The sequence below is a fragment of the Cervus elaphus genome, chromosome 12, assembly GCF_910594005.1.
Source record: "Cervus elaphus chromosome 12, mCerEla1.1, whole genome shotgun sequence".
Classification (NCBI taxonomy): Eukaryota; Metazoa; Chordata; class Mammalia; order Artiodactyla; family Cervidae; genus Cervus; species Cervus elaphus.
In genome coordinates, this window is record NC_057826.1 from 14,127,605 (window position 1) to 14,147,877 (window position 20,273).

The window sequence follows — 20,273 nt, forward strand, 5'->3', positions numbered from 1 at the left end:
AGCAAAAGAGTGGATGTCCTTTCCAAAGAGCTCCTATGGTTTTGGGGTTTCTATTGTAGTTTTATATCAAAAGAGTATAAATTTCTTCTGCCTGTGGTTCTTTCTTTCTTTTTTTTTTACAGCAGTTGTGTTTTTATGCTGCTGAGGTGGTCAATTTAGTCCCGCATTAATTCTGTAACAGTATGACCAAGGTTTGTAATCTGGATGACCGTGGAGTGTGATCCACTCCCAAGGGCTGAGGAGAAACTGGATCACATGGATGTGGTCTCTGGATCTGGTTGGATTCTAAACTCAGCTGGTTTCTTTTCGTTTAAGCTTCTTGAGTCTATAACCACGTAACCTGCTTTTGGTTCCTCCGGAGTTGAATCTAAGAGGCTAGGCTAATCATCTCTTTGCCGCCTGTTTAGTGAAGGGGAAGTCCTATGAGACTGATTCTGAAGAACCCTGACCTGATATTCAAATACTTTAGAAAAAGCCGGCGTTTTGGTTCTCTTTGTAGAGAGAGTACCGAGTACACACTACATTTAAGCACTACATTTAAATCTGTAGCATGACCAGAATGTCTAAAACGTTATTCTGGTAACATAGAAAGAAAACGTGTTTTTAAAATTGTCAGATATAAAATAAATTATTTTAAGAAAATTTCTTTTTTCCTTCTCACTTTTGCTTTAAAGGCCATCAATTCAAAATTGAGTTACTCTCTCTTTTTTTCTTTCTTAGTTGTTTTGGTCGCACTGTGCGGCATGCAGGATCTTAGTTCCCCAACCAGGGATTGAGCCTGTGTCCCCTGCAGTGGAAGCTTGGAGACTTAACTACTGGACTGCCAGGGGAGTCCCTGAAAATTGAGTTATTCTTTTTTAAAATTGTATTTGGCTGCCACGTAGCTTGTGGGATCTTAGTTCTCTGAGCAGGGATTGAACCTGGTCCTCAGGCAGTGAAAGCAATGAGTCTTAACCACTGGACTGCCAGGGAATTCCCTAAAATTGAGTTATTCTTGAGTTTCCAGTTTCCTCTTTCTGTTCATTGTTTCCAAGACTTTGGCCTTTCAGGTACCACAGTCAGAATTTTTGCCACGTTAGAGAATACTTTCGAATGGTTATTGTTTATTCTTTAAATTGATGTTTAAAATATTGTTTCATTCTAAATAATATTCATGATATTACTAGTTTGATGCATCAGCTTTCCTAAGACATATGAAAATAAATACCATTAAAATAAAAAACATTGTCCTTAAGTGCCATCTAAATTTGCAACACTTGTCCTGGTTTCTCTATTCTCTTCTAGGAATACTCGTAGAATCGGTCTACATTTGGCTGACATAGTAAAAGCTATACTATAGAGAAATTGGCTTTTTCTTCTTTATAGTGTTCTTAACTTTACTAACTAAATATAGGAAGCCTAAAAAGCTGTGTTTGTAATTGTTTTCTTTCTCTTTAAAACAGGACTTCATCTTCAATATCTTTCTTCTTTTCTTCCTTCCTGCCTCTTTAAATCCAATTACAAGTTATTTTACCAATAGTTCTTATGCAATTTAGTGAATACCTTTAACCTTAAAAATCAAAAGCAGTATCTCTTTTCACTCTTTTCTCCTGCATACATTAAGTTGTTCAGATGGTACGGGAAGTGGCTTTTCACGTATGAAAGATGCTCAGCATTGTGAGGAAAGTGGAAATCATAACTGTGTTGGGTAGTTTGATATCTTACTGGTGATAAGGGTGTGCAGAAACAAACACTTTCATGCATTGCCGAAGGGGGTGGAAATTGGTACAAATGCTATGGAGGGTAATTTGTCAATATCTTTCAGAATTACAGTATATGTCCTTATTGCCCCATTTTTTTCAGGAGTTTATCCTATAGATCACACACCCGTTTAATTAAAACAAATACTAGTTTATTATAGCATTGTTTGTAATGGTGAAAGATTGGAAAAAACGTAAATATTAATATTAAAATAGGGAAATAGTTCCCTATTGTCCATCAATAGGGAACTGGTTAAATAAATTATGGAATACACTGCCAATGAAATATTAACCAGCTGCGGAAAGGAATGAGGAAGTTTGTTATATATAGTTATGGAAAGGTCTCTGAGATATAAGTGGATAAAACAAAGCATGTGTTAGGATATCTAGTATGTCCATTATTTGTGTGAAAAAGTGTATATATATATATTTTTTTCTTTTTATACACACATACTTTTTTAATGTAAAATATCTCTGAAAGACTACACAAAACCTAATAACATTGGCGGTAGGGACTGAGAATGGAGGAAGTCTTCACTGTATACCTTTATGGTTTTTGAATTTTGAATAATGTGCATATATTATGTATTCAGAAAAACTATACACAAGCATGTCATGAGATTCTTCACTGTGTTTATTTTGTAAGTTACAGCCATTCTACATATCTCTTTTTGCCTTTTTGCTCATCAGAAACTGACTTCTGGACTTTTTTCTCTCAGATGAAGTTTCTATGAAATACAGTTTGCGAATCTGCTTAGGGGTTATTTTCATGTAATTCTTTTTTTAATTGAAGTATAGTTGATGTATAATATACAGATTACAGGTATACAATATAATGATTCATAATTTTTAAATGTTATGCACCATTTATAGTTATAAAATGTTTGCTGTGTTCCCCATGTTGCACACTGTATCCTTGGTAGCTTATTTTACGATGTTGCTCTTTTAATCCACTTCTGTCTTCCTTTGCTCTGCTGTGCCTAGTCTCCCTCGTGTCCGGCTCTTTGGGACCCCGTGGACTGTAGCCCGCCAGGCTCCTCTGTCCATGGGACTTTCCAGGCAAGAATACTAGAGTGGGTTGTCATGCCCTCCTCCAGGGGATCTTCCCAAACCAGGGATCAAACGCAGGTCTCCTGCATTACAGGCAGATTCTTTACCATCTCAGCCTCCAGGGAAACCTTATTTTTGTGCTAATTTTCATTTCTGTCTTAAAATTCAATGTTATCGAAGTATTCATTATGACTCACTACTTACAGAGGCTTATACTGTTTTCCAGTGACAGACAGAAGGCAGACTTTTGAAGTTTCTATTTTGTTTCCATTTTATTCACTAAGGTATCTTCAAACTGAAAAGGGGCGAGGCAATGCAGGTTTCTGTTATGAATAATGGCAGACTAGATAATTGGGGTTAGTTCTCCCACTGGAGACAATTAGGAAATAATTGTCGAAATATAAATATCTACTTGAAGATCCTGGAGAGCAGTGAACTTCTCAGATAATGAATGATTATTAGACTATGATCCATGTGAGAGCAGAGAGAGGGAGGACCGTGGATGAGAGTCCAATTTGGGGTTCTCTCCTCTGAGAGGATATGCGGGACTCCTACGTGGACAGGCTGAATGGCGAGACTGTGAAAGTATGTCTCTGAATTAAAGCAACAGGGATTAATCAAGTAGGGGGAACCCTGGTGAACCCCTGTTTCTCTGGGCTAGAACCATGAAAGGCTATGTTCTAGAAGTAAGGGTAAGTTAGAAGCAGGCCATTGCAGAGACTACAGCTCAGCTTCAGAAACATCTAAGTTCATGAAATTGGGTTAAGGTTACCCCAGGGTGTTAGCGCCCCCTCATTATGGAAAAAGCAAAGGCAGATCTTTTCTGAAGGGTCACTGTAGTCTTCAAATTATTTTGACAAACAGTTTTGTGAGACAGTTTCTGGCATGTATCAGAAATGACTGGATGCATGGAAAGACACAATCTGAACAAAAATCAAACAATGAGTAAAACTGGATCCACAGGAACATCAGGTTTTAGAGTTACCAGATACAGACTTTAAAATAATTATATTGTACTTCAATATAATTCAACTATACCATTATACTATAGTATTATATAGTGAATATTCTATTCAACTATACTTCAATTAAAAATTGTATTTACTGTGTTCAAGGAGATAAAAGAGAAGCTTGAGAAATTTGGCAAAAAATTGAAATTTATAAGAATAGAACCAATTAGCAATTCTGTAACTGAAAAATACAGATGAAAATGAAGAACTCTGTTGATAGGTTTAACAATAAGTTATTATACATGAAGAGAGAATAGTGGACTGGAAGAAAGGTCAGAAGAAAATATGTAAAGTACAACTGGAAAATTCAGGAAAGATGTATGAGACATAGAGGATGTGGTAAAAAGTCTAACATATGTACAACTGGAGTCCTAAAAGGTAAGAAGGTCAAGAATGAACAGAAGAAATGTTTGATGAGATAATGGCTGTGAGTTTTCCAAAACTAATGTAATCTACAGATTCATAAAGCCTTGTATACCACAAGCAGGGGTATATAAGCGACAATAGGTACATATTAAATTAAAACTGCTATAAAACCAAAGCAAAGACAAAATCTTACAAGTAGCCAGAACAAAATTACAGTTTGCCTTCAAAGGAATAGTAATTAGGCTTACATCTGATTTATGCACAGAGCAGTGAAAGCTAGATTATCTTTAGAATACTGAAAGAAAATAACTACCAATATAGAATTTTTCTTAGTGAAAATAGTCTTCAAGAATGAAGGTGAAATAATGATATTTTCAGGCAGTTAAAAGCAGGATTTATTACCTACAGGTAACTATATTCTTTAGGCAAAATCAAAATGATTCCAGATGAAAAGGAAATTGCAGTTTAATGTCCCTCATTAACATAGATGGAAAAAGTCATTAGCAAAAGATTAGCGGACTGAATCCAGCGTTATGTATGACCAAGGTGGGGTTTTCCAGAAATGCAAAGTTGTTTTAACATTTTTTTAAAAAGTCAGCTGTATAGTCACCGTTTTTATACAGTAGAGGATTAAAATTGCCAGTTTAATAGCAGCAGAAAAAAAAAAGTGGTAAAATTCAGCCTCTACTTATGATTCAAAACTCTTAGCAAACCTAGGATTAAAAGGAAACTTTCTTAATTGGATAAAGCGTATCTACAAACCGCCCCCCCAAGCAGCATCAAACTTAATGGGGAAATTTGAAAGTTTTCCTTTTAAGATTAGGAATAGGACAAGGTTGTCTACTCTCACCACTTGCTTTTCATCATTTTACTGAATATTCTAGCTAGAACAGTCAGGCAAGAAAAAGAGAATATATGAGGATTTTAAAGGAATCCTATTGAACCTGTGGTTTGCAGATGATGACTGTGTACACAGAAAGTCCAAAAGAGTCTATAGATAATTTATCAAATTAATAAGCTTGTCCAAATTGTTGAGTACAGACCAATATGCAAAATTCCATTGCATTCATGTATACTAACAAAGAAGTTTAAAAATACATATATATGTATATATAATTTGGCATAAAGAAAGTTCAAATACCTAGAAATAAACCTCACAAAATATATGTAAAAACTTTATGCCGAAGGTTATGTTATTATTGAGAGAAATTAAAGAATATCTAAGTAAATGGAAGAATGTATCATATTCTGTTTGGAAGACTCCATATTGTGAAGATGTCAATTCTCCCCAACTTGATTTATAGATAAAATGCAGTCTCGATAAAAATCCTAGCAGAGTTCCGATGGGCTTTTAGGGTGGAATTTGACAAGCTGGTTCTAAAATATATATGTAGAAATGAAAGGCCATAAAATTGCCAAGACACTTGAGTAAGAACAACAGATGGTAAGGTTTGTTCTATCATGTATCAAGACTTTTAAAAAATTTTATTGGAACTCCCTGGTGGTCCAGTGGTTAAGACTCCATGCATCCACTGCAGGGGGCACAGGTTGGATTCCCGGTCAGGGAACTAAGGTCCCACATGCCTCGAGGCTCGGACCAAAGAAAACATAAATGGATTAAGGCTTTTACAGAACAGCCCAATAGGCCCTAGGAATAGAATAGAAGCCTGGAAGCAAAATCTTTGATTTGCAACAAAGATTGTACTGTGGAGTAGTGGAGAAAGAATGGTAAGTGTTGCTGGTGAAATTGAATATCCTAAGAGAAAAGAAAGGAAAAAAAAAAACTTCATCCTGGTCTCATACACCATAAACACAAATCAACTCCAGTTGAATTGTAGATCAAAATGTGAAAAGAACCACAATCAACTCCTAGAAGATAATCTAGGAGAATATTTTCTTGACCTCAGTGTAGGGAAAGATAAATAGGACACACAAAGATTGCTAAGTTTTGACTACATTAAAATTAAGAACTTTGATTCATCAAAGGACAGCATTAAAAGAGTAAAAAGGTAAATCATAGAGTAGAAGCAGGTGTTTATAACACATACAATTGATAAAACTTTGTATAGAGAGCTCATAAATAATAAAAAGACAATTCAGCTCTCAGCTTTTGACTTGGAGGAGGCTTTGTTTGGTTGTCCCTGGTCCAAATTCAGCTGACACCAGCTGCCTGGACGCCACAACCCCTTGTTTCTTTTTGCTTGATGCATTGCTTGAATACATCATTTTCTGTCTCTGACAGTTGTCTGCTCAGCCATCTGCTTTTGTATGGCCTGTGACGGCTTCTCACAAAAGGTAGGCTCAGCCCCTGACCCAACTGAGGCTCTTCAAGAGACCTAACTGAGTCTGTTTAGGTCTCTGGTATTAACCCCAGATTTTGAGGAAGAGAACTGGACGCTTCGGGGCAAATATTCACCCAAAAACAATGGCCAGCATTATGTCCCTTGGTCACAGGACTGCATGGGAAGTTTTTTTTTAATAATTAAAATTTGTATATTTATTTTTGGCTGTGCTGGGTCTTTGTTGCTGTGCAGGTTTTCTCTAGTTGTGGCGCGCGGGCTTCTCATGCAGTGGCTTTTCTTGTTGCCAAGCATGGGCTCTAGGCATGTGGGCTTCAGTACTTGTGGACCATGGGCTCAGTAGTTGTAGCTCCCGGGCTCCAAAGCACAGGCTTAGTACTTGTGGCACACGGGCTTAGTTGCTCCGTGGCATGTGGGATCTTCCCGGACCAGGGATAGAATCCATGTCTGGTGCATTGGCAGATGGATTCTTTACCACTGAGCCACCAGGGAAGTCCTAGAGAAAGTTCTTAAGAACGAGTTGTAAACATCTCTAATATAACATCATTCTCTATGTAACAGTGAAAGAGCTGAAACAATCTGTAGCTCTAATAGCAGAGGCTTGGGGATTGGTTAAAGAAATTATGGTACAGCATATGGGATAATATGCAACCGTTTAAAATTATTTTTTCGGCCCCAGGAATTCCCAGGGGGTCCAGCGATTAGGACTCCATGCTTTCACTGCCAAGGGCACAGGGTTCAATCCTTGATCAGGGAACTAAGATCCCACAATTTGACCAAAAAAAAAAAAAGAAAATTTTCTTTAGTCCAATTTTATTGACACTGAAAAATTTTCATAAATCATGTTCACTATGTACATTTCAGAAATATAAGTATATAAATGTAATTTGTATATAAATATTTATATAACATATACACATATAAATATTATATATACATTTTTATTTGTACTGAACCCTAGAATAAGAAGCTATGAAACATTAATGGAATAGTTAATGAAAAGCTATATTAATACCAGAGCTAGTAGGTACTACAGTCCAACAGATCAAAAGATCATGGTACAGAATTGTCCATTAGAACCTGTGGTCTCCATGCCCCACACAAAGTTGATGGTTGTGGATAGAGGGGGAATATATAAATATGTAGATGTATACATGTATATGTTTATCTATCTATATGTGCACATATACATGTGTGTATATATATACATGTGCACATATGTACACATATACATGTGTATATATGTGTGTGTGTGTATATATATATCTATATATACATGTGTATATTATATATACATGTGTCCTTATATACATGTGTATATATACATGTATTTCTGAAAGGACATGCACCAAAAGGTTAACAATGGTTATTTTTGTCTAGTGGGATTGTGTTTGGTTTTTTGTTTTGTTTTGTTTTCTGTTTCCTGATTTTTCTACACTGAATTATGGACTGCTCGTATATTAAAGTCCAGAAGGGTAACTGCAATATGTCTTCTTACCTGTATTTAACTTGTTATACGATGAGCAAAGCGTATGTTTGTGTCATTTCAACACCTGTGCTGTGTTTAGTTGCTCAGTCATGTCCAACTCTTTGTGACCCCATGGTCTGTAGCCCGCCAGGCTCCTCTGTCCATGGAATTCTCCAGGCAAGACTACTGGAGTGGGTAGCCTATCCCTTCTGCTGGGGATCTTCCCAACCCAGGAATCAACCTGGGGTCTTCTGCATTGCAGGCAGATTCTTTACCAGCCGAGCTACCAGGGAAGCCCTTCAACAACCTAATTTAAAATAGATAATATGGATATTTAAAGCTCTGCATTGAAGTTAAAAATTTTCCAAAAATCTGTTTCAAAAATAGAGCCTAGGAGAAGCTAAGCTTGGAATAAGTTTATTTTTACAAGCCCTTGGAGATCTCGATTGATTTATTTAGGGCAACGGGGTAAGTTTGCAGTTAAAAAAAAAATTCTAGTGCCCAGTTAATATATTACATCAAGAAATACCGTGTCCTTATTAAGAGATGATTGTGTCAGTGTACTCTGCATGGTTTAGAACACATCTGAAAAAGTTGTCCATTTTAGCTCTTTACTTGCAACAGAACAAAGAGGAACAACAAAATGAGGCTGGCACCGTCAGAGGTTGTCTGAGGGATGATGGAGAGAAATAGAGGTGGTTGGCCTGGGAAGGAACTTGCAGGAAATGTGATAGCAGGCTGTAAATATTTGAAAGGATATTGTGGGGAGTAGCAATCAAAGAACAGAATTTATTAGGAAGCAAATTTTACTTAGGTCAACATAGGAAAGAGCTTTCTATTCTCATTATCTCTCGGTGAAAAGGGCCTCTTCACAGACTGCTGGACCCTGGGAAACAGACTGGGGACCCTGGGGATTTTTGTCTTAGACCCAGTTCCTTTGTGGAGAGGTGTGAGAAAACCTCAGTCCTCCTCCTGTGTTTCTCCTTTCCTCTGTTGCGCTCCCACGCTCCCAACACTTCTGATCCTAGATGTATGGAGTACTTTCCCATGCACTGAGCAGTTCTGCACCACCACCTGGGTGTCCTACAGTTGAACTCAATGTTAAACACTCTACCTGGAGATAGTGTCAGACCCCAGTGGTTGAGGGCTCAGTCCTACGGGACTGCTCCCACCCCGCTTCAAATGCCAAACAGCAGTAGTAGGTCCCCAGGTTACCCACAACTTCCATCAGATGTGATTACAAACTAGAGGTTCCCACAACCTCCTCCCCCTTGGATTTGCTTATTTGCTAGAACAAGTCAGAGAACTCAAAGAAACACTTAGGTTTACCAGTTTATTAAAAGATATGGTAAAGGTTACAGATGAACAGTCAGATACAGAGGGCGAGGTCTGGGAGGGTCCCAAACAGAGGAGCTTCTCTCCCTGTGAAGCTGGGGTGGGTCACCCTTCTGGTATGGAGACATGTTCACTGAACTGGCAGCTCTCCAAAGCCAGTACTTTTGGGATTTTAATGGGGGCTTCATAATATAAGTGGGATCCATCACTGACTCCATCTTCGGTCCCTCTCCTCTTTCAGGAGAGTGGATGGCGGGGGCTGAAAATCCCAAGCTTCTAACCATAGCTTGGTCTTTCTGGCTACCAGCCCCCATCCAGGAGCCCAAGAGTCACCTCATTAGAACAGGAGACACTTATCACCCAGGAAACTCCACAAGATTAAGGAACTCCGTGTCAGGAACCAAAGTCAAAGACCAAATATTAGAACAAAAGGTAACTCCTAGTGGTCTAATCACTTAGGGAATTGAAAGGTTTTGGTTCTGTGCCAGGAACTAGGGGCATAAACTAATATATGTATGTATTTTCTATTATCTCACAGGAAATTTGGTTGCAAAAGTTCTAAGGTCTTTCCACTTATGAGTTGACCAAAAAAAAAAAAAAAAACACTGATCCTATTCACATACAAAAAAAAGACAAAAGTTGAATCACAAATATTTGCTTGTCATTTATACTTTTATATTGCTACCAAACTCTGAAATTTTCAGTGTTTGAGGTTTACATCAATGAGTTGTATTTTATATTGAGAAGTGAACTTTGGGCTTCAGTTTCTCCTTGTCTTTACTAGAGGAGGTTCACCAGGGGTTATCTAAACACAATAAACCGAATGCTTTTCTGAGTGCTCACAGAAAGGCTAAATGAACACATTGTAAAACTTGGTAGCACCTAATGGTTAGGTTAATTGCCTGGGCTTGCATCCTCTCTCTCTGCTTTCCTTTAATGATAGTATCCGCCTTAGGCTTGTTGTGAACCTTGTCTTCATGGCACATTTCACCTATGTTTTCCTTGAGGATGCCCAGCAGTTACTCAGTAAGTCATTGGTGAGTGAGTAAATAATGAAATGACAAAAGTCCTTTACTTTATCCTGAATACAGCGATGTGAGCTGGTCGAATGTAGAGGTGGCACTCTCTGCTTTGGCACTGAATTCCAGTTCATTTCATTCTACATTCCATTCTGTCCTTTCTGTTCTACCTAATTCAACCATTTGTGTCTGTGAAATGTGATCCTTGAATTAGGATTAATTTTGTGGGTACTTGTTTTGGGAAATAACTTTCTTATGAGTGGGTTATAACGGTCTTGAGAATTCTTAGATATGAAGACATGAGTAATATATGTACTGGGCCTTCCAGAGTATAAAGTTTGTGCCTAGAATATTTTTAGAAAGAGGAAGTTAGTTGAAACTGCCAGGTTTTTTGTTTTTTTTTTTTTAAAGATACAAGATAATTTTGATTGTGTTCCCTCTTGAGTACTGAATTTTTCTTCCCATGATTTTCCAGAGAATGAAGATCTAGAAAACACCAAGGTCACCTCTCTAGCAGCTTCTGCTTCTGACCCAGAGCTCCATTCCTCACCCTACAGGTAGGGACCACAACTACTTTGGATATTATGCTTCTTGGGGTTTTATCTTCTGAGGTCGTAATTGATGAAAGAAGTAAACAGCGACTTCAAGGGGGAAGATAAGTTGAAGTGAAGAGTTTGACGTTGTTTTGTCATTAATTATTCAATCCTTAAGCATATTAGGGCTTCCTCAGTGGCTCAGTGGTAAAGAATCTGCCTGCAGTGCAGGAGACTTGCAGGAGATACTGTTTTGATCCCTGGCTCAGGAAGACCCCCTGGAGGAGGAACTGGCAACCCACTCCAGTGTTCTTGCCAGAAGAATCCCATGGACAGAGGAGCCTGGCGGGCTACGGTCCATAGGATTGCAAAGAGGCGGACACAACTGAGCGACTGAACAACAGCAAAGTGTGTTTAGGGGCAGTGTCGGGTCTGTCTCATTTTATAAAGTTTTCTTTTACTCTCAGAGAATAAAACCGTAACAAATAGTGTAGTATCTTCATTTATCTCCTCTTGAAGACCAGGTTCAAACATTAAAACATTAGAAATAGATTTAGACTTTCAAGAGAATGTGTGTTTGGTTTTTACCCATAAAATTCACATACACGCAGAAGTACAGCATTGGAAGCAGGTTTTCATTGTGTAATTTTTGGATTAAATCATGGTGATGATCTTCAGATTGTCATTCTTAATTTCCCACTCCACCCATCTCATTCGCCTGCCATTACTGGTATCAGAGTATATAGCAGAAAGGGAATAGTAATGCTGAGTCCTAAAATAAGTGGAAGCCACGCAACATTATTGGAATGATTAATGAAAAACTGTACTGCGCTAGTGGGTGTTATAGTCCAGCTGATCAGCTCATGTTATAGTACTGGCCAATAGAATCTGTGGTCTCCATGCCCCACCCAAAGTTGACAGCTGGGGTGGGGGAATGCCAAGATGTTTTTTTTTTTTTTGGCCACACCACTTGGCATGCAGGATCTTATTTCCTCGACCAGTGATTGAACCTTAGTCCCCTGTAGTAGAAGTGCAAAATCTTCACCACTGGACCACCAGGGAAGCCCCCCATGACATTTTAAAAATATTATTTCTTAAGTAGAAATTCTTTCTTCCTACCTTTGTATATGAAATAAAACTTTTTCCTCCGAAATTCAGACAATGGAAGATAATAATGATTACTGTAATTATAATAGAGTTGGTGATAATAATATAATGGCCACTTTTTTTTTTTAATGTCTCTCTGTAATAATGATGATAAAATCTTGTGTGTTAGTCGCTCAGTTGTATCCAGCTCTTTGCGATCCCATGGGCTGTAGCCCACCAGGCTCTTCTGTCTGTGGATTTCTCCAGGCAAGAATACTGGAGTGGGTTGCCATTTCCTTCTCCAGGGGATCTTCCTGACCCAGGGAGTGAACTCAAGGCTCCTGCGTTGCAGGTGGATTCTTTACCATCTGAGCCACCAGGGAAGCCCCGAATAAAATCTTACTTTTTATCAAATATTTGTTTGCTCAGTACTGAACTAGGTGTTTAAATGTGTTATCTAATTTAATCCTTGTAAGAAACCTAATGAAATAAGCATTTTTTTTAAGATGAGGAAAGTGAAACAGTGAATGTAGTAATTTGCCCAAGTTCACACAGCTTTAGTTTTGTTTGCTCTAAAGCTTATCTCATAAGTAGCAATAGAAGGGTTCTGAGTTCTATGCTTAGAGCAACTAGGTTATTACATATAAGGATCCTTTTGGAAGACATAGTCTCCTCAAGGCTTGATTGAAAAAAAGTGAAAAAAGTGTTAGTCGCTCAGTTGTGTCCAACTCTTTGTGACCACGTAGACTGTAGCCTTCTAGGCTCCTGTGTCCATGGAGTTCTCCAGGCAAGAATACTGGAGTGGGTTGCTATGCCGTTCTCCAGGGCATCTTCCCGACTCAGGGATCAAACCCAAGTCTCCAACACTGCAGGCAGATTCTTTACCACTGAGCCACCAGAGAAAGAGATGGTTCGTGTTCTCAGCAAATCCCCTGAGGAGGATGTCCGCTGTCCTTCCTTTTTCCTGCTACCAACTTTGTTCTGCACGTGTTGATTTGTAGGATCCTTGGGGAAAGGCTTTGGGTACAGAACTGATTTATTTTTCCTCTTAAGAGTAAATGAATATTTTGAGTGAAGAATATAGAATATTCTTAGAAAAAGGGAGATAAATTATTCAAGTTTTTTTCCTAAAATCTAGTGTGTGAAGAAAACAAATCCAGAGAGTATGATGCCTGAAGCCTGGGGTTTGTGTTTTGTATATTTTAGCAATGGAAATGGCATGGCTCTATCTTTTCTAGTGAGGCTGGCTGGCTGACCTGGCTCTCCCTCCCTTTGGGATGGCCTCCCTGCTCTGGGTTAGCATAAACCAGAAGGCTTACAGTGGGTGTTTTTCCCTTACATGGTTTATCATCAGCATCAAGTGATTTGCAATTTATTTTTCCTCAAATACCCTTCACTAATTCTTTAGAGCATAAAATGCTAATGTGAATATTAAATTTATGTAGCTCTTGCGTGTCCTGTTTAAATACTTTTCTAAATAAGCAGAACCATATTTGTGCAAAGTTGCATGTACAAAGGCAAAGGAGAGACTACATTTTAGAGGCCATGCACGGTAAGCTCGGGCCGGTGGTCAGATTAACCGCTGTGTTCTCACATTCCGAATAGTCCTCTTGTTCCCAAACGAAAGTTAACTTATTCATTTACTCATTCAACAGATTATTTGTTGAGAGCCTGCTATTACCTGGCAGTATTCTAGGCACTGAAGATACTATAAATGAACCAACAATCCAAGTCCCTGGTCTCACGCAGCTTATATTCTAGTGGGGGAGGCAGATGGAAATAAAGTAAACATCGTATTTCATAGAATCTAAATTGTCATCAACTATAAGATGTACTGTTATTTTATATACCACCAAGAAAGGAAAGAATACCCAAGAGAGGCTAATAAAGAGACCCCCCCCACACACACATGAAACTGGGACCCCAAAAACCTGCACCTTCAGTGAGAAGAGAAACAAGGAAAGAGATCGTTCCACAGAGAAAAGGACCTGAGGGCAGCTTGAATGTCTCAGCCTTGGTGCTGAGCGAGGCGGGTGAAGAACACCTCCCCTGAGAATGTGAGCCAGAAGTCTGTCGTCTGAACTCACTCTGCCAGTGTGACCTAAACAAAACTCTTAGACACAACTCAGTTCAAGTCGCCTCAGTTGGTGGCGTTCCCAGGCCCTGGCAGAAGCAAATGCATATCCCCTGAGGAGGGATTCCGTGTCATTCCAGGCCCCAGACAGTTTTAAGACAGCAGCAGTTTTTAGGACATCCTGTATATCAGCTGTATTAAAGTCAGAAAACAAAAATATGTCTTGCAATCAACAAAAATATGGTACATAATATGTCAAGCAGTCATAAGTGCAGTGTAGAAAAATGAAGCAGTGTAAGGGTGTAAAGAGTGATGGGCCAGGGAGAGGAAGCATCCCCAAAAGTGATGGATGAGCAGAAGGGAGGAAGGAAGGAAGCAGGCCCTGAGGAACTGGGGGAGGAGTTTTCCAGCCTGAGGCCCTGTTGTTGTTTTTGTTTAGTCGCTAAGTCGTCTGACCCTTCATGACCCCATGGACTGTGGCTGGCCAGGCTCCTCTGTCCATGGGGTTCTCCAGGCAAGAATACTGGAGTGGTTAGCCATTTCCTTCCCCAGGGGATCTTCCCGACCCAGGGATCGAAACCACATCTCCCGCATTGGCAGGTGGAGGCCATAGCACACCCCAATCCCTTAGGTGAGGGAGAGTTGAGGTGTTTGAGGACTCAAGAGAGTGAAGCGGCCATTGTGACTGGAGTGGACTGGGGAAGGCAAGAGATCATTCTAGGAGATAAAGTCAGAGTGCAGAAGGCCTTAGGGTTCCACGGGACAGGCTTGGCTGTAGAGGCTGTGCGTGCAGAGAGAGAAAGACCCAGTCCCTGCCATCAAGCTCACCTCCTAATAGAGGAGACAGTTAACAAGTAGTGTTAAGGAACCAAAATGGACTCTGATTTCTGGGTTTAAGAGAATAGACTAGACTCACAGCCTAGAACAATTTATACTTTACACATGATAATCACTCTGATCTTCATAGTGACTGCCTCTTGTTTGTTCTGAGGTAAATTGGAGTGACTTAGATATTCTAAACGATGGCTGTTTTATCTGAAGAAGAACTGATTTATAAACTAGGAGTGATTTTTCTTGTTTATGTTCAGAAAGAAAGAAGAAAAACTAATGAACTCCAAAGTAAACGCTCTGTTTCCCCAGGCAGTTTATAGTGTTGGTTCCTAGTCATTCACTCAGCCTTTCTGAGGACATGGCAATGCCCTAAAGCAACAGCTCTCAAAGCTTTACACTCTTAGAAATTACTGAGGACCTTAAAGAGTTTTTATTTATGTGACTTATATCTATCAATGTTCACCATACTAGAAATTAAAACTGCAAAATTTAAAAAAAGTTTATTCATTCATTTAAAATAACAATAAGGAACTCATTACATGTTACTATAAATAACTTGTCTTTAATGAAAAACAACTTGTTTCCGAAGAAAAATAGTTTAGTGAGAAGACAGACGCTGTAAATCTCTTTAATGTCCGCGTTAACGAAAGACAGTTGGATTCTCAGATCTGCTTCTGCGTTCATTCTGTTGTGATATCATATGTCAGGTAGTGTCTGGAAAATGCTTAGCAAGATGAAAAAAGGCAAACAATATTTTAGAATTTTTATGAAAAGGGTTTGACTTCACAGACTGCCTTGAAAGAGGAGTCTTAAGGATGCCACCAGTCCCCAGACCGCACTTTGATAACTGCTTCTCTAAAGACTCCACCCCACAATTTGATGGCAACAGATTTTCAAGAGGCCTGGGATATTGCACTATAGCCCTGGCATTTAACTCCATTTTCTAGTCTCTCCGAAGCCAGAAGAAATGGAGGAGAGAATACGTTATTATTCCCTTGCTTCTTTAAAATTAGCTATTGTAATAGTTGTATTTGAAGTCATTGGGAGAGTAGATTAATACGCTTTTTAAAAAAGTGGGCTTCCCTGGTGGCTCGGTGGTGAAGAATCTGAGTGCCAGTGCAGGAGACACGGGCTCGATTCCTGATCTGGGAAAATCCCACGTGCCTTGGAGCAGCTAAGCCCCTGTGCCACAGCTATTGAGCTTGCGCTCTAGAGCCCAGGAGCCCCAACTGCTGAGCCCACGAGCAGCAACCACTGAAGGCCTTGCGCCCTGGAGCCCGCGCTCCACAACAAGAGAAGCCACCTTAATGAGAGGCCTACACACCACAACTAGAGAATAGCGCCTGCTCTCCACAGCTAGAGAAAAGCCCGCACAGCAGCGAAGACCCAGCACAACCAAAAATAAATTTAAAAAAGAAGTATAAAAGATCATACTTTTAAAAAAAAGGAAAAAAAGTGGTTGCCTCGTTTGTATCACCCAGTGAACTGGGCAGACGCTGGATATCGGTGATAGGATGTGAATGGAAACACGGAACTGCTCCTGGGATAGCAGGGGGTTGGCGGGGGGGGGGGGGGGGGGGGGGGCCGTTGCCTTGCTAATCAGTCTGCACTTCCTTTCTATTGTGATCAGTTTCGGGCTTAGGCGGGACCTCCTCCATTTACTTCTAAGGGCAGCTTTCTGTGTAGAACAGGACTGGTATTCCAGCCCCTCTTTTATTGAAATTCTGCTTGGAGCAAAAGGCATGGGTCCCAGAGTGGGGAATAAAAACCAGACCTGCAGTCCATCTCAGACAACTGAGCCGTGTATTTTACTATGGTTCTCGGGTCCTGGGACCTGGCGTTGTCAGTGCTGGGTCCTCACATGATATCACTGCTTCACTGTGGGCCATTTCAGCCCAGGGCATTGGTCAGCTGAAATGACAGTGGACCTAACTGACAGAGGAAAGCAGGGGTTGGGGGTGCCCTTTGAAGACTTTTCTTTCTTTCTGAGATTCTCCAGGACTACTGTACCTTTTAGAAGAGTCCTTGAGGGGAATTCCTTGGCAGTCCAGTGGTTAGGTCTCCATTCATGTTGTTACTGCCAAGGACCTGGGTTCAGTCTCTGGTCGGAGAACTAAGATTCCAGAAGCCACATAGCATGGCCAAAAAAAAAAAAAAAGAGTCCATGAATTGACATGCTGTCTTCTTCTGGGAGGTCACAGATGGTGTCTCCAGTGACAGAGGATGCCACAGAAGATAAGCGGAAGGCAGCCGGTGCCGGGGAGGCTCAGGCCTCGGTGGAACAGGAATTGCTGTCTGCAGACCAGACCCAGATCCTCAGCAAGGTCGGGAGCACATTCTTTCTCTCTCTCTGAAAAGCACACGTTTGGACGCCTTTGGATAGATTGGAATTAGAAAGCACTGTCATCTCACGTTTAGTTATGTGGGGAACAATCATGTGTATCATTCCCAGGCCCATCACTGAACTAGCAGCCGGTAAGCATCTGTTAAAAAAATGAAGGGTTATAATGAATGTTCACATGCTCTCTAAAATCCTCTCCATCTGAGGAGCCCTTAACCATTGGATTATGTATTAGTCTCAGTTTTCTTGTGGTAGATCTACGTGGGATTTATGGTAAAGGTTCCATAGAAGTGGTACTGAGAGCGGTGGTCTCCCTGCCTTGGAGGGAAGGGTTGTTTGTATCATTATTAACATATACGTTATGTATAATGTATACATATATACAGAATGCATTATGTATAATATATACATATTAACACATACAGAATAACAAATGGTGTTGGTGTCAGTAAAGACAATGCCAGGCATAATTACATTTGTATAATGCTTTATAGTTTACAAAGCGTTTTTATCCAACAACATTTCATTTACCCCTGAGAACAACCCAGTGAGATAGGTACTATTATGTCGCCATTTTACAGATGAGGAAACTGTGGTTAAGAGCTGTTATTGACTTTACTAAGTCCATGCAGCTAATAAGTTGCAAGCTAAATCTTTGTTTAACCTTCTGGAAAAGGAAGGACTCATTTAAGGAAGTTAGTCAAAGTCTGGTTTAACTCAGTTAATAGTGGTGATAAGAGCTGAAGGACTCTCTAGAAACAGATACTACGAGAATATAATCTGGGAGGATTACAGCATTCATGTATTCATTGATTCATTTATTTCTTGCAAATATCATTCTGACTCCTTGACTGGAGTCACTGATGTGAGCTGTCTCACTGTTGGGCACTCCGTGTTGGCAGTCGGTGTGCACTTCTCCTTGAGTTGCCTGCCAACTGCTTGGAGAAGGAGCAGGAGATTAAGGCACGATGGTGTGAAATAGGGGAATGCTAATCTGAGTGATGTGAAGTGAAACCCACTAGGGAGAAGCCGCTGGCTCCTGCTCTGGGTCACTGAGGGCTGGGAGTATCGATTGACATTTGCACTCTTCTATGCAAGTCAGATGTCTGGCAATGGGTATGCTTAAATGCAAATCCTGGGGCTGGTCTAAGGTGAGCTTGTGATTATTTATAGAACATTGTTGGTGGATGAGACAGCCTATGTCGGGTGAGACATCCAAGGTGTGCCACGGGTGAGAGACAGGGGGACAAAGGGAGCCAGAGAGCAGGAGCCAGGTTCTCTCTCTGCAGTATACTTTGGTGGACTGATTGACAGTGATCTGGAAATAACCTCTGGATGGAAATTGTAGCAGGAGGACGTGCGGCTGAGTGAAGGCCCAGACGCACGAGCTGTCCTGAGAGGAGCTGTGGGGAGGGTCTGTGCAGGCGTGGCCAAGAAACACCGTGGATGGGAAAGTCAGTAGCAAACCTTGAGGATGTTTGTGCGCCAGGTTTTTATGAAGAGTCTGAAGTGGGAAAGTAGCAAAAAGCTGGAGAGAACATTTCATGTTCTCAAAATTAGGGAACATGTTGGTGGCATGAAAATAAAAGTGGGTAGAGTTTATTACAACCTGTGGCTGGAGGAGAGAAAAGGAACGTTGACCAACAGGAGTCAGGAGACTTGTGAGTCGGGAGAGTGGAGGTAATAATAAGGCAGGGCCGGCAGGCTTCAGTTGGAAAGAGGCTAACAGGAACCTGCCTTTGAATATGTCCTGTGACCAGAACTCTCTTGTGCAGATGGCCAAGTACCACGGCCCACAAAGGTCTGGGGACATCGTGATGATCCAGTCTGAGCACACAGGAGCTGTTGATATTCTGTCAGCTGATTTGGAATCTGCAGACCTGCTGGGGGACCATAGAAGAGGTGAGACTTTTGGGGGGCATGGAATGTGTTTTTGTTTTGTTCCTATAGGTACTTAAAGAAGGGCAGGCAGATAGATGGAAGGAAGGAGAAAGCATAAGATTACATATGACAAAAAGAGGAAAAACAACCAGTGTCTGAATACTGCATTCTGAATAGAGTAGGCTCTATTCAGTTTATATGTGTGTGTGTATATATATATATATAATATATATATATATAGTACTCTATTCAGTGTATATCTATATCTATATAGATATATATAGATATATATAGATATGTCTGGTACTCCATCCTGGTGTGTGTGTGTGTGTGGGTGTGTGTGGGTGTGTGTGTATATATATATATATATATTTATTTATTTATTTATTTATAATAAAGTTTAAAAGAGACCTGTTTCTTGAACTGAGCAGCCGACCCACCTCAGGGCAATGCTCCCTTCTTCCTTGTGAACAGAAGTCAAGGAAGCCAGTAGGAAGAGCGTCTTTGACTGTGACCACCTCCCCTAAGCAAAAGGCCGGGTGTGGCAGCGTTTCCTCAGGGTTTCTTTCTCAGTAGTAAGCGGCCTGTCCTTTCAGTCTCCCCACCTCTGATGGCTCCTCCATGCATCTGGACCTTTGCCAAGATGAAGGAATTCAAGAGCAAGCTGGGCAAGGAGAAGAACAGCCGTCTGGTGGTGAAGCGGGGGGAGGTGGTGACCATCCGGGTGCCGACCCACCCAGAGGGGAAGCGTGTCTGCTGGGAGTTTGCGACCGACGACTATGACATTGGCTTTGGAGTTTACTTTGACTGGACCCCGGTAACCAGCACCGACATAACGGTGCAAGTCAGTGATTCCAGTGAGGACGAGGACGAAGACGAGGAAGAAGACGAGGAGCTCGAAGGTACATTGAAATTGAACATAATTTGCAGTCTCCTTTCCAGGTTCAACCTAATTTCTAGCGCCTGCCAGGTGATCACTTCCTGCCTTGTACCGGTCCTCCTGTTTCTGAGAATGCAGGCAGAGAATCCCTTTCAGCTTTGCAAGCCAAGTTGAGTGATGCAGGCTGAAGTCAGACCCTCAGAGAACGTTCTGGTGGTGTAGCAGTGATGCCTTAGAGGAAGGCTTCTGTTCTTTTTAATCGGTACCTGGCTGTGTTGCCCCCCCCAGGATCTCCTGGGGACAGGGGTGGGTTGGGGGCAGGGAAAGGGGTGTTGTAGAGGCATTGTTTTTCAGATCACA

General features: G+C 40.7%; 1 protein-coding gene across 1 annotated transcript in view; it reads left to right on the forward strand.

Annotated features, from left to right (window-relative positions):
• The window catches only part of TMED8 (transmembrane p24 trafficking protein family member 8), a 32,771-nt gene that overhangs the window by 4,193 nt on the left and 8,305 nt on the right, over positions 1–20,273 (forward strand). Inside the window, exons 2-5 of the mRNA XM_043919984.1 lie at positions 10,763–10,844; positions 17,006–17,135; positions 18,928–19,054; positions 19,630–19,935. Of these exons, the coding sequence (XP_043775919.1) occupies positions 10,763–10,844; positions 17,006–17,135; positions 18,928–19,054; positions 19,630–19,935 (645 nt within the window). The remainder of the gene's footprint in view (positions 1–10,762; positions 10,845–17,005; positions 17,136–18,927; positions 19,055–19,629; positions 19,936–20,273) is intronic.